At 39.7% G+C, this 24,333-nt stretch overlaps 2 protein-coding genes across 4 annotated transcripts; both read right to left on the minus strand.

Moving 5' to 3' along the window:
• Positions 1-3,338: 3,338 nt before the first annotated feature.
• Positions 3,339-4,541, minus strand: NHLRC1 (NHL repeat containing E3 ubiquitin protein ligase 1; the record flags this gene model as incomplete). The annotated part of the gene is made up of 1 exon (XM_081322567.1): positions 3,339-4,541. The coding sequence occupies one exon, from the start codon at positions 4,539-4,541 to the stop codon at positions 3,339-3,341; it is 1,203 nt and encodes a 400-aa protein (XP_081178693.1).
• A 4,883-nt stretch (positions 4,542-9,424) lies between these two features.
• Positions 9,425-24,296, minus strand: TPMT (thiopurine S-methyltransferase). 3 transcript variants are annotated; one of them, XM_081322568.1, is made up of 9 exons: positions 24,154-24,296; positions 21,671-21,822; positions 19,551-19,643; positions 17,344-17,476; positions 16,562-16,614; positions 15,101-15,175; positions 13,316-13,401; positions 12,443-12,487; positions 9,425-9,719 (listed from the first exon to the last, which is right to left on the minus strand). In XM_081322568.1, the coding sequence occupies exons 2-9, from the start codon at positions 21,808-21,810 to the stop codon at positions 9,598-9,600; spliced, it is 747 nt and encodes a 248-aa protein (XP_081178694.1). In that variant the 5' UTR covers positions 21,811-21,822; positions 24,154-24,296; the 3' UTR covers positions 9,425-9,597. The 3 variants fall into 3 exon arrangements, with proteins under 3 accessions (XP_081178694.1, XP_081178696.1, XP_081178695.1); XM_081322570.1 differs by having other exon boundaries at positions 21,671-21,853; positions 24,154-24,260; XM_081322569.1 differs by lacking the exon at positions 24,154-24,296 and having other exon boundaries at positions 21,671-22,755.
• Positions 24,297-24,333: the final 37 nt, after the last annotated feature.

Below are 24,333 nucleotides of genomic sequence, written 5' to 3' on the forward strand. Positions count from 1 at the left end.
TTTTTCCCAATATGGGAAGGTAGGTGGGGGATATTGTGGCATACAATGGATATCTTAAGCTTTCTCTGTGTTTAAGATTATTTTTTTCTTACCTGCCTACAATTTTTTAAAAAGGGGTAATGTTTCTGGTTCCCCTCTGTTCTGGGGGATTCTGAAAGCCACCAATATAGGAATGCTGGCAAGCTGAATGTGATTCAGGGCTGCACTTATTCCTGCTTATAGAATAGATTTTTGGAATGAAAGACTTCCTGGCAGAAATGAAAACAACGTTCAAGAGATCCAACTCAATTTACTGTCACTACATCTCTTTTGGCCCACAGCTATTAAATGAATCAAATGCTACTGTGATTATTTATAGGTTATTTTAAAAATAACCTTAATACGTACTTGTTTTGTGGATGTGGGATATATATATACATATATACATATATGTATACACACACACACACACACACACTTCTGCCTGTTGAAGTCAATTTGTTGACCTTATTTTACTTTTCAGTACATGGAACTAGTATTGAAAATACTTCTTAATCCTGTCAGTTTTGGAAGATACTATAAAGCTTTACTTCTGTAAATGAACATGGAGATACTTTTCTGATGGTATTATGTCTGTGCTGATATGAAACTTATTTTTTGCCAGAAGTAACTGTAGGATACGTTTTCTCCAAAATACGTTTTCTCCAAAAACCAAGGGGAAAAAAAGTAAACATTATTTTTTATCCTAATTCCATTCCTGTTCTAACTACAACATACCAGATGGTAAATTTTGTACAAATCGTGGCAAGGATCCAGAATTAGCTTCCGATGAATCAAAATGCTTTCTTCTATTGGCAAAAGGATCTAAGATTTAACAGCAGTTTGCTTTGAGAGTAGAGGATGGGGCCCAAATTGCAATAAGTTCTAATTTAGTGCTTTTCTATTCAAGGGAATGCCCCAGGCTTCCAGAGTATAAAGGAGAAGATGGAGAAATGACAAATATTGCCTTCCTTATTCTTCCACTCAGAAGAACTCTGGATGCAATTCAGTCATTTGACTCAGAATTGTTTTTCCATGTGGGTTTCCAAGAATACGATGTTTTTATAGCCTCTCATGAGTTTTTCATATGCAACAATTTTAATTTATATAAGGATGCTACGTAAAGTGTAAAAATTCCACCAGATTAACCAATGAAGAGTGCACTGCATTTTTCTAAACCCCCAGGAGTGGAAAATAATTTGCTAACACAGATTCTTTACGTTCATCCCTGTTCTTGTTTAGAAAACAGCAACAACTGTATGTCTTGTGTTGTGAGGAATACATTTGCATTCCTTATGTTGTAAATCAGGGATCTTCAAACTTGGCCCTTTTATGACTTGTGGACTTCAACTCCCAGAATTCCTCAGCCAGCATGCCTGACTGAGGAATTCTGGGAGTTGAAGTCTACAAGTCATAAAACGGCCAAGTTTGAAGACCCCTGTTGTAAATTCTAGAATCCTAACAACACCAAGACTGAAAAAGCAGGAAGCAGCACCTGCTTAACCATGTGTAACTTTAAAATCTAAGTAGGATTGGGTCAAGTTGATAATTGGATGGGAGATCACAGAGAATAATCTAGTTGTAGACTAGACTGGAAAACTGGAAAAAAAAATCTGAAAGAAAACAATGGCAAACTATTCACCCATTTTTCCATGGGTGCATTAATGAAGTTAACTAGCTGATTTTGAAGGAAGTTTAAATCTAAGTCAAATATAAGTTAGCTGCAACCATGTGTATTTTGGGCTTGTTTTTGTTTTTTAAAAAAATAGCATGCTTTTTGAGACTTTACCCTTTAAAGGAAAAGATGGTGGGGTAAAAATGCTTAAATTCCCCCTCCCCCTCCCTGCCCCAAGTAATAATGGGTTTCCAACTATATTTTATTCTTTGAAGCTAATTTTCTGGATGTTTATTGGATGAAAGCAATCATGGTAGATAATACTGAGCAGAAAAATAGCTTCAAGGAAAATTGCCAGAATTTCCTTGTTTATTTTGGGAGGGAAGGTTTCAATTTAAATGGAATTTATAGTTCTGAAGACTCACTCTCTCTCTCTCTCTCTCTCTCTCTCTCTCTCTCTCTCTCTCTCTCTCTCTCACACACACACACACACACACACACACACACACACACACGTAGTTAATACATTTAGATATATGTTACCTGCAGTGCTTTTTTTGTAAAAGAAAAAGGTGCTGGAACTCACACATGTCATACAACCCGCCTTGCCTACCCTACAAGGTTCCATTCAAAAAAGGTGCCGGAACTCCGTTCTGAGCGTTCTATGAGGAAAAAAGCCCTGGTTACCTGCATAGAAATGCATCAAAAATATCACTATTTATTATGTGTTATGTATTTCATTCACACCCATTAAAGAAAAGAATACATGATGTAAAACGTAACTCTGCATATGTACAGTAGTTTGCCCCTTACATTGATGAAATGGTTTATTTAAACTATATCTTTTCCTTGACAGATATTCTGTAGCTAGTACAGAATTATCTTAACATTTGCTTACTGCTTAATGTTCTCCACATGCAGGTTTGCACTGGTTTAACTAGCTGCAAGGTGTTTAAAGTAAATTAATATAATGATATAGATGTGAGTCATCCTCATGCCTTGACTAGCTGTGAACATGTCACTCCAATGCCCTGTTTTGTTCCACTCTAAATTACTTACATGGTGACACTGCAAAGTATTTACTGAAGCCAACTATTCCCAGAATAACTGACAAATATCATTTTCCCTGATGTTTCCTGGGTCCGTCTTGGTTATAAACCAGCCTTTCTAAATTTACAAATTTAAATGAAATATCAACTTCCAGAATCCTCAGTCACATTGGTTAGAAATAATGTGATTGGCATGCTCAACATAACTGGAGGGCATCAGGTTAGAAAAACGAACACAAATCAGAATTATTTAGTAATGCAGAAAGGAAAAGAATCCTTTATTTTGTTTTAAGAAACCCTAAGTTTCTGGTGTAAAGATCAAATAGACTGGCTTTCTATCATCTATAACCCAAGAGAAACTCATCCTATCCAGAACCGAATATATACAGTTTCAAAGTAAGTCATATCTGGCTTTATATGTTTTACTACAGTAACTCTAGTAGGGATGGTCATTTGGCAGTGCGCTTCTACTCAGAGATAAGTTAACATGACTTCCATTCAGGGAGGGAGATATAAAGCTGTAGAGCTAAGTTTGTTTCAACTTGTTTGAACTGAAATCCACTACAGCTAAGCCACTCAAACCCACCAGCTGGAGAATTAAGCATTTTGAATAATCTTCCTTGAAATTGTGAGCTGAGTCCCACCCAGAACAGTGTTTAGCTGAGAGTATATATTTTTAAAGAATGATCACCACCATCCAAAACAACTAGAGAATGGTCTGATATGAAAGTTAATGCTAAAGGATAGGAAAGACCCTGAGTTATCAAAGGTTTACACATAGGGAATTCTTCAGGTTTTCCAAGAGAGAAAACGGCTTGGTTATAAGCATCAGTTACTATTACTTGCCCTTCCCTGCTAAAGGTCACCGCACTGGCATGGACTTTGGAAGGGAAGACAAGATTCAGGCCAAAACTGTCCACCTGACTGATTAGCTGCAAGTCTCTGTTGAAGATTTTCAGCCTGGTATTGCCGTAGCAGGGCCCTTTGTCCATCAGATGTTCGATGACTGCGATGGCTCCGGAGATGTGCGAAACAGCCACTTTCCTTGGGTGACACAGGTTAGAGTATAACTTTTTCACCCTCTTCAATTCTCCCTTTTTAAAGTCAGCCGACAAGCGGTACAGAGCACCTGCCTCTGAATCGGTCATGAGGATGTCATTTTGAGGCGTCGTGTCCAGGCCCCACGGCAAGGAAAAGGACTCTGCAATGACCATCTTGCTCCTGCCATCACAATCGAACACTTTGACCGAACGATCCCCGCTATCGGTGACAACAATGTGACCATCCAAAGTGACCGCGACGTCAGTTGGGTACCTGAGGTCATTTCCTGATTGCCCTTTTTCTCCAAACTGCTGTAGGCAGTTGCCACTGAAGCTAAACAGCTTAATTCTTTTCTTGCCATCATGGGCCACTGCTAAACAGCTCGAGCTCTGACACACGGCCAGCCCCGTGGGGTTGATCAGCGTTCCCCAGCCTCCGAAAGAAAGATGAAACGTGAAGACTTGAGATCCAGGGGCAGCCACAGCCTCCCTTCTCCCCACTGTCCTTCCTGCCACTGGAGTTTGATTGGCTGAAGGACTCAGGATTTCCATCAGGTGCAACAATGGCAAGCAGTCGCTGGTCTCTGAAGATTTGCAAGCCCTGCGACAGAAAGGACACTCCAGCCTGAAATTCCGAGGGTGGGCCAGTGACATGACACACTCCAGGCACATCACATGCCCGCATGGTAAGTTCTTCGGTCGATGTTTTTTCTCCAGGCTATATTTTTCAAAGCACACTTTGCATTCGAGCAGATTGTTCTCAGACTGATCTAGCAGCTCTGTCATGATTTCTGTTTGATCAGCAGCTTTGGCAGTCATTAGTACGAGTCTAAGAGGATTGATTGTTGTGCTGCTGAGGAGGGGGGGGAGTGCCGTGCCATCTGGTCACATTGGTGTGGTCACAAGACCCTCTTACCTCAGAGGCCTTTGCGCAGATTGCTGGGATGGCTGAAGGCCATAATGCGATCTTGCATTGATGTTTGGTGCCCTCTTGAGGAAATTCACAGAAGTTCTTTTGGGAGGAACATCTGGATGCAAATAATCGATGCATTCCGTTTTTTATTATTAATTATAATGTGAGAGAAAGCAGACAGAACTATGCACCAGCATCACTGAAGGATGAATCCCAACAATTGTAATACACTCCATATAAACATAACTTTCACAATTCATTCCAGTGGGTTTGGGGTTGTAAAACTAGCAAGTCTGATTGTATTCACAACTCACGTAAGACTAAAGTCCACTAAAATATATAAAGCAGGGAAGGATGAAAGTTGATTGGCAGTCTCGGCGTATTAGAATTAACAATATAAGTCATTTTTTTTAGTGACAATTGGGACTTGCAATTCAGTTGTTAAGCAAAAGCTGTGGGTATATGAAACTGTGACTGTGCTTACGATCTTACTTCAATTTTATTTTTGCTTTACAGACCTGCAAAAGTTGTAAATGTGGGCATTGGTTGCAAAATTACTTTTTCATCATCATTGTACTGTAACTGCAATTTGTCACTAAATAAGGCAGTCACTAAGCAAGGACTACCTCTATTGATAGTTTTGCTAAAAAGATCCTTCCCTTAAATGTATTATCTATAAAGTACTTTGGTAGCTATTTTTTTAAAAAATAATAATAAATAAAAATCTAAAAAACCAGGAATGACTAGGTGGAAGCACTGATCTTGGCTGATCCCCCCAAAACAAACAAACCAAAAAAAAACATTAGTAACATAGGACAACCAGGAAATCCAAGAGCAGTAGCCTGGACTAGGAAATAAAAAGAAGAAGAGATATATTGGAAGAAAACAATAGTAAAGTAAGTCCCTGTGCTTTCAGTAGCTTAATGTTCATTGTAGTTGTATGGTACCTATAGTGAGAAAAACAAAAGTTCCACATACCAAGATGCCTTACGTTACACAACTTATAAAAAGGGAAGTAGTTTTTAAAAACAACTTGACTGGCCACCGATCAGATCAGTATCAAAAAGAGAATTATAGGAAGTCACTGGGACAAATTAGCTACCAAAGGAATTACAGCAAACATAAAGGAAATGTTGGGCATGCGGAAGGTATTTTAGAATTCCTAAAGACGGCTAGCTCTTCCTAGTGTTCATTTTATGCTAGGAAGCAGTGTACCTTAAAGAGTAAAAGTAGGTATGCCACCTTCAATCTCTCAAGTCTTGCTAATTTGGCAGATAGGGCAAGAAGAGGCTATCAACCTTAGCAGGTAGATCAGGTGGGACCAAATAAGTCAATTCTACTTTATTGTAATGCTACATTAATAGAATCTACCAAGGTTGAGACCCCAATTTTTTTACTTACTTATTTATTTTAATCCCATTTATATCCCGCCCTTCTCTGAAGACTCAGGGCGGCTTACAATCTAAAGCACAAATCAAATGTGCTTAGCGATAGCCTTCATTCTATGTATATGCCTGCTTATTAGGGCTTTCACACACACACACCCAAGCGGCATTATTACAAAGTCAGCTTAATTGCCCCCAACAATCTGGGTCCTCATTTTACCTACCTCGGAAGGATGGAAGGCTGAGTCAACCTTGAGCCTGGTGGGACTCGAACCTGCACTAATTGCAGGCAGCTGGTGTTACTTAAGGAGGCATTAGCCCACTGCTCCACCAAGGCTAGATTCTCTTGCTGTTACCTTCAGAGCCTGATAAGGTAGGGAGGGTCCCTCCTGACCCTCTTATTCTGCCCACTATGCAGCTGGAGGCTATGCTCCCTCTTACCTGACTGTACCCTAGGTAGCATCTCTTCGTACCATTTCCCAAGGTCTTTCCCACATACCATTACTTAGAAAGACAGTCTGGTTCCATGGTTTGGGATCTGCAGAACCACCTGAGAATAAGTGGGTTCAAATTTCCCTATATCGGTCAGCATGTCAATTTTTCAACCAATCTTCTACCCTTCTAGCCATTTCTGTCTTCTGGGTATCTGCTACATAGTCAATTCTGAATCGTAATCCTGACATAAGATTAAATGCCATCATGTCCCCATGTAGTGAAGACTTCTAGGAAAAAAAAATCTCAAAGACGGAGATCAGTGAAACTGCTGCTCTGGATTCCTTTATGTAACAGATCAGGTAGAAAGACAATTCAGTGAACAAATGATATCAATATTCTGATATACGGAATAATTGGTCCAATAGTCTTCTTTTGTAAGGACATGTTTAGAATGCACCCATCGTGCCTTTTTAGGGAGAGAGAAACAGGTTAGGAAGCAATAATCCCTCACTGCACTCTTTTTAGATTAAAACAGGCAACTATTTTTTATTCTTGATGGCATAATACTGGCTTTCCCATTCTGGTATTTTCAGTGGCTAATTCTAGAGGACAAGAAAGATTTGGCAACGTGCAGCTCAATTTACTATCCATTCAGTATGGCAGATTGTTGTGGATGTAGTGGACTTACTCCTGTAACATAAGCTGCCATTGTAGTCGTCTCCTGTTACTTGGCTATATTCACCCCTAAGCTGCAATAGATCCCTGAACCTGACATTCCAGGATCTCTTATGGGGACCACATTGGGACAGAACAGAGTACTATAACCCAGCGGCTCCCCAACCTTTTGGGCACCAGGGACCAGTTCCGTGGAGTTTTTCCCACAGACCGAAGAGGGTGTGGTTTTGCATGCTGCCTGCATACCATGAACGGGACTTTGCTTTTTGCCTGGCCCGGCACTAGTCCACAGAATGGGTGTTGGGGACCCCTGCTATAACCAGTTACCCGATATGTATCCAATGACCCAATGCCATAATCAAAGATGCAATAATGATAAGAAGGCAGTATATAAACAAAACCTTTCCTTCTTCTCTGGGTGAAATTCCTTCATGACACTTTAACACAAAACCGAGTCTCCATTCCTAATTTCACATATGTGTGTGTGGCGGGGGGGGGGTGTGGATGGAAAAGATGGCAAAGGCCATAGCCTACAGGAGCTGCCTACAGTAGATGCCCCATAAATTGACTAAAGAGGGAAGAACCCCAGCTGTGAAACATCTTCCCCATGCACAAGTGCCTATAACTGGCTTGGGCTTATACTGCATTTGTTTTTAACTGAAGATCAGAACATCACTTTTATGTTATTTTCTGTCATTTCTCTATTATTGTTTCCTGAAATAAAGCAGGAGGAGCAAATGTTTCCTAACACTTAGACTTCACTGAGTAAAGATCATATTCATATCCAGTCTAGTAGCATACTTTTTTTAAAAAAAACCTAACTTTATTATAAGGCATAAAGGTTTTGTGAACTCCACCTGACTTCATCAGATGTGCCAAGTGTTGGCAAAAGCTTATGCCTTATAATAAAAATGTTTTAAAAGGTGCTGTGAGACTCTGATTTGAGACTACCATAGAGGATAGGTAGTCCTCTACTTTAGACAGTTAAGTGAGTTCTGCCCCATTTTACAACTTTTCTTGTCACAGTTGTTAAGTGAATCTGGCTTATATCTATCAGAAATATAAAGTAAAAAGAGAAGGTCATAACTGTATTTTCTAGTCTACTGCAGTGAAGAGTCAGAAGTCACTGCTTTTTTTTCCTTCTTCTTTTCATCTCACATTTCTTTCCCCTTTAATCCTTATTTTCATTTGTATTTTATATTACAATAAACTCTGACACAATATTTAACAAACCTCCCAATGCTCACATTTGTTTTCTTCTTTATATCTCTTTTATATTTTTATATCGTGCTTTTCAGATTATAAACAGGTGAGCAGGTCTCATTTGCTGGAAATCTTTCATAAATTACTAATATTTTTTTCAAATAAACAACGGGTAAGCAAACAAAACCAAGCCTACATTTAGCTGTGGACTGTATCCATCACAAAGAGAATTGCCCATAAAGTATGAGTCAGCTTCTGATATATTATGCTTTCTTTTTCCAGACAGCTTGGTGTAACTGACAGGTGATAGCAGCCAAGCAGGATGGTATCAGCATAAGTTACTGGAGTTGAATGTCTCCTAAGCCTTGCCAATAATTTATTATTATCTCTCCCTCACCCAGTTGGTGATTTCTTACCATGGGAAATGACTCATTCTCCTAAACAAGGTCAAACGTTTGGCATGCCTACCACTGCTTGAAAATATATCAGCAATAGTATTGCATGCAGGAAAAAAAAATCCCCAATCTGTACGAACTGGTTAATAATTCAATCATTCTGACTTCTGGAATTTCATGTTGGCACATTCTCTTCCTGCCTCAGATTGCCTGGCTGTACTTCTTCCTCAAAGCAGATGCCAGCACAAAGCTGACCTTTGCTGATCCTTGCATAAGAGATCACCAAGATCTCCCAATGGTGTTTGAAAAAAAGAAAAATCTCGAAAAGCCACTGTGCGGAATCTCTTCCATATCCTTGTCATAAAAACTACACATACACATCCATGGAGTCATCCAATTTTAAGCTTGACTTGAGTGAAGTCTTTACTTTATACAGCCTTATACAGAAGTCTTTACCTTATACAAGAGAGAAGCTGTGTGCCCTACATCAGATGGTGAACCAAATAGAAATACTACAAAAGGCAGCAAACACACATGCAACGCAAGGCCTCCAGTAGACATCCTACAGCCAAGTAACCTTTTCCAGCAAAGTCAATATTGCATATTTATTTAGCACAGCATAATGCTGATTATTAGGATGAACACAATAGATAGGAAAGTGGGGAGAAAGCACAAATCCTGATGTAACTCTTGGTATTCCATTTTAACAACGTAGGTTTATTTGCAAAGGCAAATTTCAAGAAAATTATTCTCAGAGATATTGATAATATAAGAAAGTATTTCAAGAATGATTAATCCTCGGTCCAGAAACATTACAGTGTCTGGCAACCAAGTGGTTCTCCTCATCCTCTGAAGGGAAGGTCTACGAGTCATCTGGGTTCTTTCAATGTGACCAAGTATAAAACCTCCCATAAATAATCTATACCCCACTTCTTATGTCGCTCTTCCAAACAATAGACTTTTTCAAGACATTGAATATCGCAGTCTTTTCCTGGAAGGAAAGAGAAAAAAACTTTCAATGGTTTTGACAACAATCATTACCCTTTGGGTTTCATGTAAATTGTTATTTCCCCTTCCTCTGTTATACATTATAAATGCCTTATATAGGAAAAAAGTGCTTATTTTTTAACATCTCTCATCAACAATAGGGACGCGGTGGCTCAGTGGGTTAGGACGCTGAGCTTGTTGATCAGAAGGTCGGCAGTTTGGCGGGTCGAATCCTGAGTGCCGTGTAGCAGAGTGAGCGCCTGTTATTAGTCCCAGCTTCTGCCAACCTAGCAGTTCGAAAGCACGTAAAAATGCAAGTAGAAAAATGGGGACCACTACGGTGGGAACGTAACAGCATTCCGTGTGCTTTTGGCGTCTAGTCATGCCGGCCACATGACCACGGAGACGTCCTCGGACAAGCGCTGGCTCTTCGGCTTTGAAATGGAGATGAGCACCTGCCCGTAGAGTCAGAAACGACTAGCACGCATGTGCGGGGGAACCTTTACCTTTACATCAACAATAGCATCCCTAAGTTTATACACTGCTATGATAAAATCTGTTTTAATCACTTTAATATACTCTTATCTGATGCTTTAATGGGGAGGCTGTTGATAGGTTTTGTAATATGGTGTATGATTGTCAAGCTATTTCCTCTGCATGCTTTTGAACTTAAAAAAAAACAACCAAGACAATGAGTGCAGCCAGGCAGCCATAGCAAATAATGGCAAAAGTAAGAATACAATTATGTGCACTTATATTGAGATGTTATTCTTGCTAAAAATTGGACCCAGAGGTAGCCTACCAACAAGGGACAGCCCCTCCATAAGTGGAATGCATTTTCCAATTAAAACAAGAGTCTTGCATGAGAAATGAGAATTTAAAAACAATGCTGTGCTTCTCTTAACACTATGCATGCAAAAAAAAAACCTTGGCCAGTCTCTCAAAATTCATGCCACAACAAGGACTCACCCAGTATTTTAATATACACACTAGTAGAAGGAGTTGTGCCATCTCAATTAACCAGTGGAATTGCCTTCAGATGTTGTGAGTGCTCCATCACTGGAGGTTTTTAAGAAGAGACTGGACAGCTACCTATTTGTCTGAATTGGTATAGGGCAGGGGTAGGCAACCTTGGCTCCAGCTGGCTCAGGAATTCTGGGAGTTGAAGACCATGAGTCATAAAAGAGCCAAGGTTGCCTACCCCTGGTATAGGGTCTCCTGCTTGAACAGGGGGTTGGACTAGGACAGACATGTCAAACACAAGGCCTGGGGGCCGTATCCGGCCCGTGAAGTGGTTTCATGTGGCCCGCAAAGCTATCCTGGAAACAGTGAGGGAACGGCCCCCGCTGCCTTGGCCCTGGCCCAGAGACCTTCCTTCTGCCAGAGATCCTCAGATCTGTCCCACTTCTGCCCAGGCCCCCATAGGCACCCTTGATGTGAACGATGTAGAGCTGGCCACGCTCTAGCCATGCCCACCCAGTAGGCCACGCCTACCCTGGCCACGCCCACCTGGCCCCCTGAGGGCAACCGCAATGCTGATGCGGCCCTCAATGAAATTGAGTTTGACACCCCTGGACTAGGAGATCTCCAAGGTCCCTTCCAACTCTGTTGTTCTGTTTTGTTCTAATCTCTTATGTACCATGTTTGCTGCCATACGCCAACTTCCAACTTCCCAAGCGCTGTTCTCACAAAGCTTTGCTCAATATGTCATGAGGCATATTAACACAAGGCTAGCAGAAATACGTGGCATTCTTTACTGTCCTTTGTACAGCCTTCTGGAAGCACAAGGCCATGGCAACAAGAGTGCTTTCTACTGGCGTCACTCTAGATCCAAACTAGCTTGAAGCAGTGCAGAGAAATGAGTCATTTCCATTGGCACAGTCGATAACAGGATACAGATTGAGGCAAAAAGAAAATGTCCCTGTCTTAGATCTGCAAAGTAGATTTTGTCCAAAGTAATTAGGAAAGGTGAACACAAAGAATGTTAAATTTATAGTATGACATCGGTGATTTAAAAAGGGTCAGAATAAATCCAAGAATCTAGATTGAATTACTAGAACTCAGCATGGAAAGTAACCTTGAACTGGAAGGATATGGTATCCATTTGCTAGAAGTCCAGATTCAAGTTTCTTGTTTTTCAAACAAAAATTTGGCAGAAATAGATTGAGGTCATTGATATTTATCCTCTGCATTTGGATGTAATAGCACCCCCTTCCCCAAGTACCATATTACTTTATTGGTTTGGGGGTCAGTTGACATGGCTCTGCTTCCTCTTAGTCCAGGGGTGTCAAACTCAATTTCATTGAGGGCCGCATCAGTGTTGAGGTTGCCCTCAAGGGGCCAGGTGGGTGTGGCCAGGGTGGGCGTGGCCTACTGGGTAGGCGTGGCTAGAGTGCGTATGGCCTACTGGGTGGGCGTGGCCAGCTCTACATGGTTCGCATCAAGGGTGCCTATGGGGGCCTGGGCAGGAGTGGGACAGATCTGAGGGTCTCTGGCAGGAGGAGGGTCTCTGGGCCAGGGCCAAGGCAGTGGGGGCCGTTCCCTCACTGTTTCCAGGATGGCTTCGTGGGCCACATGAAACCACTTTGCGGGCCGCATCCGGCCCCCAGCCTTGTGTTTGACATGTCTGTCTTAGTCTATGAAAATAAGCATTTTCTTTCCTGAAGAGGCAAGTGCCACTGTAAAGTACATTTGGCATAGGTTAAAGTTTCTTTTTCACTGACTCACCAAATAAACTTTTCACGTCTGAATCAGAAACATAGAACGGTGGACCTACAACAGAAAAGATGAAGTTAGAAATTCAGAAAGAAAACCCAGCCAAAGCCCTAAGTGTTCCCTTTTAAGAAATGAGAATTCAGGGATTTACTTAGTTTAATGTCAATTCAGTCTGTAACAGTCCATTTATATTTCAAAAAGTAGGTGAATGTCAATAGAAATGCGAGGGAGAAAAAGACAAGTCACTCGAGAAACCTTGTGCAATGGCTTTCTCTTGACATCTAAAACTGTACTCCAGTTTTAGTTCTGAACTGAATGTTACAAAAATTATGGCAGATTCCTAGAATACTGAATAGATGATTTAAAAAACCTGATTTGCTGTTGCTATACTCTAGAGCAGGGGTGTCAAATCTGATTGCATCGTGGGTCGTATCGTGACATATCAGAACTTGTTTTGCCTTTGTGGGGCCGGGGTGGGTGTGGCCTGTGCGGGCCGCATCTGGCCCATGGGCCGCATGTTTGATATGTCTGCCCTAGAGAGTCATGAATATTTTGATTATTCATTATATTATATTCTTATGCATTAATGATCTGGTCTGTTGTAATCATATTTTGCAGTAAATTGTATCTGTTAATAGATTTCTTAAAAATAAATTATCATGGTTGACTAGTTTAAAAGCTAAAGCCATGAAAAAGATGCATGTCGTTGAATAAATACCATAAAAGCATTGGAAAGTATTAGAAAGGAATTTAGACTTGCTGTGCCTGCCCTCTAATCATGCCAGACCAATGCCATATTAATCTTAAGAGCTTACTTCCAGTTGCAAAGGATGTAAATCACTGTAAGATTTTCCCAATATCCAGCTTTTAGTCCCAATATCTTACCTTTGTGTTTCCTTACATCATACAACATAGTAACTAGAAGACAGCGACACATTCTGTTCATTAGTGATAGTATCAACTGGGCATAGCTAAAAGGAAAGGACAAGAAACACATACTGGGGAAAACTGATATTTTATTACAAAGAAGGAATAGAAAAAGTGGAACATGAGAAAAGTTGGATTCACATAACAATGATAAGCTATGATTCTTAAACCTTTTAAAGTCACAATTGGGGTTGATGCAGACAGATGTCTTGCTAATAATTTTTATTTTTATTTATTTTAATCCCATTTATATCCCGCTCTTCTCCGAAGACTCAGGGCGGCTTACAATTTAAGCACAAACCAATATGCTAAAGCATAGCTGACTTTCTGCAAAGGTTTGTTTCCTATAATTAGGCTAAGCCAAAACTACTGTATGTCCAGGCTTAGCATGGAGTGTGAAATAACGCAGCTGCCGCTGCTTCCTTTTCCTGAGAGCCGAAGGAGACATATACAGAGTGTTCATTTTATCTCCAAAACAATCCTGTAAGGTAGGTTGTGGCACATTAATACATATTGTGGCACACTTGAGGCACATTAACACACTGGATCCCATGTGTGTGTGTGTGTGTGTGTGTGTGTGTGTGTGTATACGCGCGGGGAGGGAAAAAGATGCAGGATGTTACTTAAATTTTCAGATTCAGGCTTTATACTGGCTGGGTTTGTGTGCTATAACACAGCATATTTTGTTTGGTTTTACATACACACAATATATGCTTTGAAACCCCTCCTTATGTCATAGTACAGGGGTGTCAAACTCAATTTCATTGAGGGCCGCATCAGCATTGCGGTTGCCCTCAAGGGGCCAGGTGGGTGTGGCCAGGTGGGGCGTGGCCTACTGGGTGGGCGTGGCTAGAGTGCGTATGGCCTACTGGGTGGGCGTAGCCAGCTCTACATAGTTTGTATCAAGGGTGCCTATGGGGGCCTGGGCAGGAGTGGGACAGATCTGAGGGTCTCTGGCAGAAGGAGGGTCTCTGGGCCAGGGCCAAGGCAGTGGGGGCCGTTCCCTCACTGTTTCCAGGATGGCTTCACGGGCCACATGAAACCACTTCGCGGGCCGGATCCGGCCCCCGGGCCTTGTGTTTGACATGTCTGTCATAGTAGATCTATGTGCAATGAAAGACAAGTAGCACTGTCCAGAGAAAGCACAGATCACAGTTTGGATAAATCAATCAAAATCTCCAGAAGTAAGTAACATCATCCAAGGTGGTTAAGAATTAAATTCAAAAAGCCAAACACTCCAAAACTCCAGATGTGAGCAATACCCAATATAGGAGCTAAAAGGATAATGAAACAATTATGGAGAAAAGTGTCAAGGAATTGTAGAGAACTATTTTGGATACCAAGGTGTTCGGATGTAAAATCAACCCTGAAGCAAACAGTTATATACATCAGCAAAGTCTTGATGGGTCTCTCATCCATTGCACTAACTTGCTGCACTGCATCTCCTATAAGGGCAATGTTACACCAGGAGTTGTGAGAAAAGAAAGTACTGCTGTCAAGGGCTGTCATTCAAGCCTAACCATGCCTTACTTGTGATTTAAATGTAATGACTGTGTCATGTCATGTATCTCAATAATTATTTCATCTAATTTTGCAAAAGTTATTCAGGGAAGGTATCCCCAGTACAGAATGACTAGAACAAGTTAATCACTCAGGAAGAGCAATTTCCTTGGCACCCAAAGCCTCAACAAGCAACACCGTAGTTCCTGATACGAACATAAAATGCAGTTCCCAGTTACTGACCGTTCTCTCTCAGAAGGGTTAACAGCTACTAGAGAACCTCTGTCCCAAATCCCATCAAAATGACCAGTCACAGAGCTACAGGGAGAGAAAGGAGAGAAAAAATCACACCATGCTTAGTAAGTACTATTTTTAGTCATACCAGAAAAGCAATGTTGCATACAAAAAAACCCCAACATGCAGAAGACAACGGTTTTAAAATCCACACAAGCAAGAAACAGCTTAAAGATACAGCTTTGTTAGAGATGCAGAATGTTTTACAGAACTAGGGAGAATATATTTTATTGCAATATGCTTAATATGATCCAAGGATCAGAAAATGAAATAATTGCTTCAATTGCACATAATGCTAGGCTATAATATGATGTGTTCATTCTGACTTAGGATCCTTTGTGAACCAAAATGCATCATGACAAATGCCACAGCACTTAGAGAACCCCAATTGTCATCCAGGAAGTCCTCACTAAGTTTTCTTACAAATTCCCAAACTCTGCTAAGATCACTAGATCTTATAAAATGTCAATATTCTTGCATGAGACCTTATGATACAAGGAACAAAATATCAGGTGATTTGATGAACTAGTGAATTTGGGGCCATTTTAAAATATTTTAAAATCATTTCAGAGACCTGTGCAATTACACAATACACGTAGTCCTCAACTTACAGCAGTTCATTTAGTGGCCATTGAAAGTTACAATGGCACTGAAAAAAGTGACTTATGATTGTTTTTCAAACTTACAACCACTGCAGCATCCCCATCAAAATTCAGATGTTTGGCAACTGACTCATGTTTATGACGGTTGCAGTGTCCCGGGGTCATGTGATCACCTTTTGAGACTGTTTTACAAGCAAAGTCAATGGGGAAGCCGGACTCACTTAACAACCGTGTTACTAACTTAATAACTCAACTATGCAGTGATTCACTCAACTATGCAGTGATTCACTTAACAGCTGTAGCAAGAAAAATTGTAAAATGGTGCAATATTCACTTAACAAATGTTTCACTTAGGAACAAAAATTTGGGGCTCAATTGTAGTCGCAAGTCAAGGGCTACCTGGATTATGCCACAGTGCTCAGTCCCTAAGAAGATGATTGATCCCTGGTTTTGTATTATATATAATCTAGCCCAGGGTAGGCAACCTCAGATTTTATGACTCATGGACTTCAACTCCCAGAATTCCTGAGTCAGCATAGCTGACTCAGGAATTCTGGGAGTTGAAGTCCATGAGTCATAAAAGAGCAGAGCTTGCCTATCCCTGATCTAGCCCATTTATCAAATATTAGCATGTGTGAGCTCAGCCAATGTCTATTTTCAAGGCATGAAAAGCTCATTACCCATCATACATGCACCTGAGCCAGAGTAAGATTTCCCATAGATGTTATCTATGCTGCATTACAGGTGGAGTTGAAAGCCATCAAATATGCTAAATGTGTGGAAAGACTCAGTATTAATTTCTTCTTACCTGGTCAGGTCATATATATTGCAACAATACAGAGAAATATTCAGAGATGTGCACTACAATGAAAAATAAATGAACTTTTAAAAAAAAAAGATAAAGCAACAAAAAAAGTAATTAACATTTCTATCATCTAAACATTCTATCTTTTTTATTATTAGTTGTATTTTCTTACTGGTAATGCTATATTGCTTCTATAGGCACAAAACAAAGTTAAGCATTAAAATAATTCAGCATTAACGTAATTAAAGCAATAACATGTTTTAATTTTTACTTAAGATGAACTTAATATATATAAATGTGTGTATGTAAATATTGTATATAAATTAAATTAAAATTAAATTAAATTATATAATGCTTAAAATCAGTGAAGTATCTAGCCTTAAACATGACAGGTGTTTATTTACATTTCAGCTCAAATAAAGGAACTTCAAAAGAAGAAACAGGGATGATTTTTTTCAGTTTTCATCAAGGAGTTCCTGTCTATCATCAAGAAATTCTATACTTTCAATAATGATTATAGACTTTAATTTCACTTTCATTATTAATACCCTACTGCTATGAAATACTTACTATACTACCTTTGGAATAATAAATATTATTTCATTAAATGTAATTTAATGATGCCCAGTCCTCATTGTGATTATTTTAATTCATGGTTTGCAAGGATCTATATTTTAAATCCATAAACCAGGGATATATCTCTCTTCAGCCACTGATAAACTTTTAGGCTTAGCTACACCAATAAACTACATTTCTACAAAGAAAATATAGGGTTCAATACATACTTTCAGTAATTTAGCTCCAGGGATTTCTGGAACTATTTCTTCTGAAAATGAAAGATTTTGTTCTGTGAAAAAGTCCTTCAATGCAATTTCACTAATTTCCACACCAAATACATGGTGTCCCATCTCAGCTAACCTATACAGAACAATAAAATATGCCATGTTTACTCATATGTTATTGAGGGTGTTTTTTTTTTTTACAATAAAAGAAGATAGATCAAAGTCCTCTTGGTTTTAGTGGGCAACTGCATACTGTAACAATCAGAACATTATCTGTAGAAAGTTGTATTTAAAAAAAAAAGCAAATACCGTAAAACTTTGGACTGAAGAAACCGAAGCACAATGCAATGGAATGGTAAGAAGCAGCACTGAATGGTTTGTTCTACTTTGCTTCTCTAGTTTTTTGTAAGACTTTTTAACTTGCTAAATATCATGGGGATTTTTTCCCCATTAAGTTAAAAGCATAAGATGCTTTCCTCCCCTTTTTCCCCCAATAGTGACGTAATAAAATTGGAATATCAAGCTGTAGATGTGTGGAGGAGTAGAGCATTTGCCTTAAATATAAAACTGGCCAACATTGTTAATTTACATTTTAAAAGTTTATTTCCACATTGATTAAATTCGCTCAGATGGCGGATCCTTGATAAAACTGGGAACATTTGACAAAACACAGCATCATAAACTATCAGTGTACTGATGTAATGAATGACATTCCTCTCTCCCCATTCTGTACAAAATGAGGCACAGCCCAAATTACATTAATTCCTTTCATGACTATCGAACAAACAAATGTAGAAAAATCCATTTTGATGCTGGCGGTGTTGTGAATAACATAGACTTTACTTCTATAATACATTAAAATGTATGTGCGTCCCAACAGATGGTGATTTTATTGAAACAAAATTTTCATATTTTATTGATTATTCTAGGCGCAGGGAGTTATTGCCCCTCCAAAATGTTGTTGAGCTATTAGGCTTAGGGGCTACAGATAGTCCTTGACTCACAACTATAACTGAGTCTAAAATTTCCATTGCCAAGTAGGACAGTTGCTAAGTGAATTTTGATCCCTTTTACAACTTTTCCTGACATAGTTATGTGAGTCACTGCGGTTGTGAAGTTAGTAATATGGTTGTTAAGTGAATCTGGCTTCCTCATTGATTTTGCTTTTCAGAAGGTTGCAAAAAGGTGATCACATGATCCCCTGGGACACGGCATGCTAGTTGCCAAGCAGATGAATTTTGATCATGTGACCATGGGGGATGCTGCAAAGGTCGTTAAGTGTGAAAGACGGTCATAAGTCACTTTTTCCAGTGCCGTTGTAACTTAGGTCATCACTAAAATGAATGGCTGTAAGTCAAGGACTTCTTGTATGGTTAATCAATATATGGACAGTCACATGTTTTTCAACCTCAAACTCTTCTAATCACAATTCTCTATTGATGCTCTATTACTCTCAGCTAACATCTCTGGCTATCTGTAAGGGTTCTAACTGACTGTTAGAGTCTCCGCACAGCTTTTGCTTGTTTTAACAGACAATGGCCTATCTCAATAACTTGATTACGTTATAAAGGAAGACATTTTAAATTGGATTTAAGATTAAATTATTTCAATCCTAATCCATATTCACAACCAGACAGCCTTCAGATGTTTTGGATTCCAGCTCCATGTGTCCCAGCTGGCCTGTTAAGTTTGTGGATGATGGATGCTACAGCCCAAAGCTCTGGACAATGGCAGGTTGAAGAAAGCTGCCTTATTTCTTGGCTTGAGAAGAATGACTGATGCAGATTTTAAAATATAATGGCACCTTGGTACTCATCATTAATTGGTTCCAGGAGGCACGATGAATACCAAAAACGAGGAGCACCAAACAAATTTTTCCCATAAGAAATAATGTAGTGAGTCACAAGGCAGCTGACAACAACATGTCCTAGTTTGTGCATTGAGTATTAAACGAACGATGGGTACTAGAACAAAATGTTCATGTCAGAATGCACTGAGTGCCAAATTCGATGAGTTTCAAAGCAGTGGAGTTGTACAGGGATTAAGTTTGCCTAGTGAAGGAAAATATCACACAACTGAAAATACATGAAGGTCTCAGCAAAAGTACCCAATCTCCCTCCCCCATGTTTTATTAGTTGTTATTTGTTTATACTCCTGAAGTAGTATAACAAAATCTAGATAAAACTGAAATGATCTGATGATTCATTTACCATTTCATTTCAACAGCTTTCCCACAAAGTGGAAAAAATATTCTTAATTCCTTCCTGTCGTTGACAAAAATATCCAGGTGTTTCTTCAGGAGTCTGGAGGGGGGGGGAAAGAAAAGAAAATGTTATTTTTTTTAAAAAAAGAACATAAAATAACTGATCTTCACACTCAGGTTCTTATATAATCAGTTAATAATTTGGAAAATACCAATTTAAATACTGAGTTTTCTTTAGCATGGCCTGAAAGACTACATTAAGAAAAGCTAAGGATTCTTACTGAAGGCAGTCAACCGAGGAAAGCTCTTGAAAACAAAAGTAAAGGCTGAATATAGGAAAAAAAACAACCAACCCAAATGCAATTGGTTAATTAGAAGAACAAGCAAATGTATGGTCAATATTTGAAGGATATAGAAGAAAAAAACATATTAAAAACCCACATGAAGTTAGTTAAGATTGAGAGTGTTAAAGAAACTGAAGGCTTTATTTTACCAGCTCAAGAACAAGCTTAGCCAACTAATTGCACGAAGGGGTAAATTCAATATGTAACAAACAATAGCAAATGTCAGCTTTGTAGTAAAAAGTATGAATGCATTGACCATTTGATCAGTGGGCTGAAGCCAAATTTCACAGACTATAAGCAGCATCGTGTTTGAATTGCCAGAATTATTCATTGGGAACTTTTGCCAGAGGTGTGGACTGGAATATGTTAAAATTATTGGGACCATCAAGTTCAGAAGGTTTGGAAAATGAGCAGGTTAAGATCTTATGGGATTTTAAGATCCAAACAAGTAGGCATCTTGTTCATAACAGCCTTGATATAACAGCTGTTGAAAAGAAGATAGTCTGGTTCATTGATGTTGCTATTCCGGACGATGCTAGGATTGAGGAAAAACAACGGGAAAAAAACCCAAAATATATCAGAACTTGCAGATCAAAGTTGAATGCTTAGGGCAGGGGTGTCAAACTCACAACATCACGTGACGCGACATATCATGACTTTTTTTCCATTGCCGGCAATTGGGTGGACACTGTTTTGGCATGAAGCATCTGGCCCATGGGCCGGCAGTTTGACACCCCTGACTTAGGGGAAAAGAAATCCACTGTTATACCAATCATGATTGGAATCCTTGGAGCAATACCTAAAGGATTTCCTTGACATCTGGAAATATTGAATTTATCAGACCTGAACACATAAAAACACTAACCTGCTTGGAACTGTCTACATTCTTAGATGCTACCTTAAGAATTCTTAGGTCCTTGGTTAGTATTTGAATTATTTCCACAAATCTTAGGTTGTGAGTCTAACTATAGATTATTATTATTAATTATAATTATAATTATAATACCTCTTTCTATAAGTAAACTATGACTCTGCAAAGCAAAATTAATTCTCCTGAATTAATAGTCCTCAAAATATATTTCCATGGCTATGAGTGTAAATAAGTCTTTTGTGATACGGAGGGAAGAGATGGAAAAAGGAAAAAAAAATCTGCCCTAAAACACATCGTTATATGGCACTAGTACCTTATACCAAGGTGTAGTTCAGGAATGTCTCTAGACTCTTCTATACTGTATACAGTGGTACTTTGGTATTCAACTGCTTTGAAATTCATTGAATTTGATACTCAATGCATTTTAAAGTGAAATTCTTGTCCTGGTACTCATCATTTGTTGGGTACTCAAGCTAGAACTTGTTGGTGTTGGCTGCCTTGTGACTCACTATATTATTCCTTATGGGGAAAATTGTTTGGTATTCATAGTTTTTAGTACTCATTGCACCTCCCAGAACCAATGAACGATGAACACTGTGGTACCACTGTATAAAAATGTAATAAACAGAAGCGAACATCCTAAAGTAAAATACAAGCTGCGGTATCACTTTTATTTCAAGAATATCTCTAAGCCCAAAAGGGTTCAATAAACCTAATTGTTGACTGCAGCTCAGTCAAAAGCAAAGATGGTAAAGTATGAACAGGCATTTCGAAAGAGGTCATATGCCCCTTGGCAGCTATGTTGCAAATGGCCCTGGCTGCTCTTAAGACATTTTGCAAAGTGGCAATGTTTTTTTTAAGTGACCATCAGCTTGAAACTCATGAGGATTCCTTGGCTAGCAGAATACTTACTGATGTTCTTCTTTTTTATGAAATCCAATATTGTTTGTTTCCCAACAGTTTAGCCATTCTTTTCCAGTCATCACTCGATCCCATTGAAACTTTGGATCATCACAATCTTCATTTCTAGAGGAGCTGGAGGAATTTTCCATGGTCTAGACAACCTTTGTACACCGTGAGACATTCAAAAACTATCTGTGAATTATTAACATTCCTTTAAAAAACTTTGTCTACATTCTTAAGATAATGGGTTCTGCATCCTCAGACTAAAATCATTTTTAAAATAACATAGTGCGACTACGTAGAGAGCTGTTATTTGCAGAAATAGCTATTCAAAGATGGCTTTCCTCCTCGTTCATTTCACAGCATAGATCCAATAATGTACAGGACTGCTGACTTCCTGAATAAATGAAAGTAATGTGTGTGAGAGAGGAAGGGAAGAAAGAGCATGCTTTACGGTTATGTTAATGAATGTCTATGCAACAGGGAAAGGACAAACGGCAGGATAATATTCTCTTGAGTTGCAATCATGTTAGAAAGACCTCAGTATCCCAAATGTGCCTAATCCCAAATGTGTTACAAAAAATGCTACCAAACCCACAACAAATTCCACAGTATCCAAAAATCTAAACTGATTCAAAATGATTCTCCTTGCTCATTTTAATAGTGAAAGCTTCAAGTAATTCACTAACTCTGTCACAATTTCCTGATTATTTTTTTTAAAGTACATTTCCACCATACCTAAATGCCCAATTTTCAATTATTTTCTTGGGTAGTTTCTTACTTCCAATATATTAAAGATGCATTTTCCCAACCAACATTAAGGAGATTGATGTCAGCCACTACTTTCCTGGGTGTTTTTCTAATTTAACGTCCCAGCTGATGCAGGATTGCTCTTTTAGAATATTCAGAAAGTTCAGATAGAACAATGTGGCGAAGGTTCGCTGGGCTCGTTTCAAAACCTTGGCAGGCCTTCAATGGTTTTTGCAGAGCAGAATATCTGAAAAACCATCTCTGCCTGTGTGATTCTGCCCATTATTTAAAACATTCCTAGAGATCTCTTTTCTTTAGTTTTGGAGATGTTAAACTTCTTTTAAAATGCTGCTTTTCCCCCCCAGCAAATTTAAAATATGCTGGATGTACCCTCCGATCTTCAGATTGTTGTTTTTCTGCTGTTAGATGTTTTATTGGCCCATTAACCATTTCTAAAAAGTTTTAAAACTGCAAGCCGCATTTAGGTTGTAACGTTACTGCAGTTGTATCTCTTTCTACTCAAAAGTAAAACCGAGTGCTTAAAGTGAGTAAACTTGCAGTCTCTGGATTTAAATCAATTCAAGCCAGCATAAACTTACTTGAGTGGATCTGAATTCCTGAAGACTCCATTGAAACTTCGATATAGTTTTTTTGGCAAATTAGGGAAGCTGTTTGCTATTGCTTTCCTTTACTAAAATCTTTTGGTGGTTGCCCATTCAAATACTGACCCTGTTGAACTTCAGCCAAGATCAATCAGATGCAGCCACACATTAAGATGAAAACACATGAGTTTTTAATTTTGATTGTGTACTGCATTGATTTTACTATCATCATACATTTTACATCAACTATCCTGGCTCCCAAACGTACCTTTCCAAAAGGCAACTGGACTGTCTTTTTTTCCTTGAAAATATTTCATTTTTCATCCAAAAAGCTTCTTTGGTTCTTCAGTTCAGAACTTGGATGAGAAGCGATATGTTTTCAAGGAAAAAAAACAACAACCAAGAAAAGTCCGGTTGCCTCTTTGAAAAGCACCATCAGACAATTGAGAATTTCCACGGTCTATCCCAGGGGTCTCCAACCCCCAGTCCGAGGACCAGTACTGGGCTGCGGCATGCCAGCAACCGGTCCGCACAAACAAGCAAAGCCCCAGCACACAAAACCACGCACTCCGGTCCACGGGAAAAAAAAATCTCTCTCCATGGAACAGGTCCCCGGTGCCCCAAAAGTTGGGGACCTCTGGTCTATCCTGCACACTATCCTGGTGTTCCTACAAAATCTCTCTCCATAGAACCGGTCCCCGGTGCCCAAAAAGTTGGGGACCTCTGGTCTATCCTGCACACTATCCTGGTGTTCCTACAAAATCTCTCTCCATGGAACCGGTCCCCGGTGCCCAAAAAGTTGGGGACCTCTGGTCTATCCTGCACACTATCCTGGTGTTCCTACAAAATCTCTCTCCATGGAGCTGGTCCCCGGTGCCCAAAAAGTTGGGGACCTCTGGTCTATCCTGCACACTATCCTGGTGTTCCTACAATGGAAAGAAACCGGGGCTCTAAAGCTAAACAGAAATAAATGGCTATTGCTGCTTGGTTTGGATTTGACAGCCTGCCCTCCTAGTCACTCTGATGATGTTACCCAGTTTGGCCACGAAACGTCCGCAGGGAAACCACCAAGCTCAGAGAGCGCCAAGAACCCCCTCCCTCGGACCTGAAACCGACAAAAACAAACGGCAAACCAGCCACCTGAGCGAAGAGTAACGGCGGGGACGAGGCGGCGGCGGCGGCAACAACAGGCGAAGCTCTCGACTCCTCGCTCCTTGCGGAGTCGCGGCGGCTGGACTGCGCGCGGCTGTTATTCTCGGGCTCCCCGCGCGCGCGCGCGCGCGCGCGTGCGGAGAAAAGAGGAAGCGAGAGGCTCGCAAC

The sequence above is a fragment of the Vipera berus genome (genome assembly GCF_964194415.1).
Source record: "Vipera berus genome assembly, chromosome: 3".
Classification (NCBI taxonomy): Eukaryota; Metazoa; Chordata; class Lepidosauria; order Squamata; family Viperidae; genus Vipera; species Vipera berus.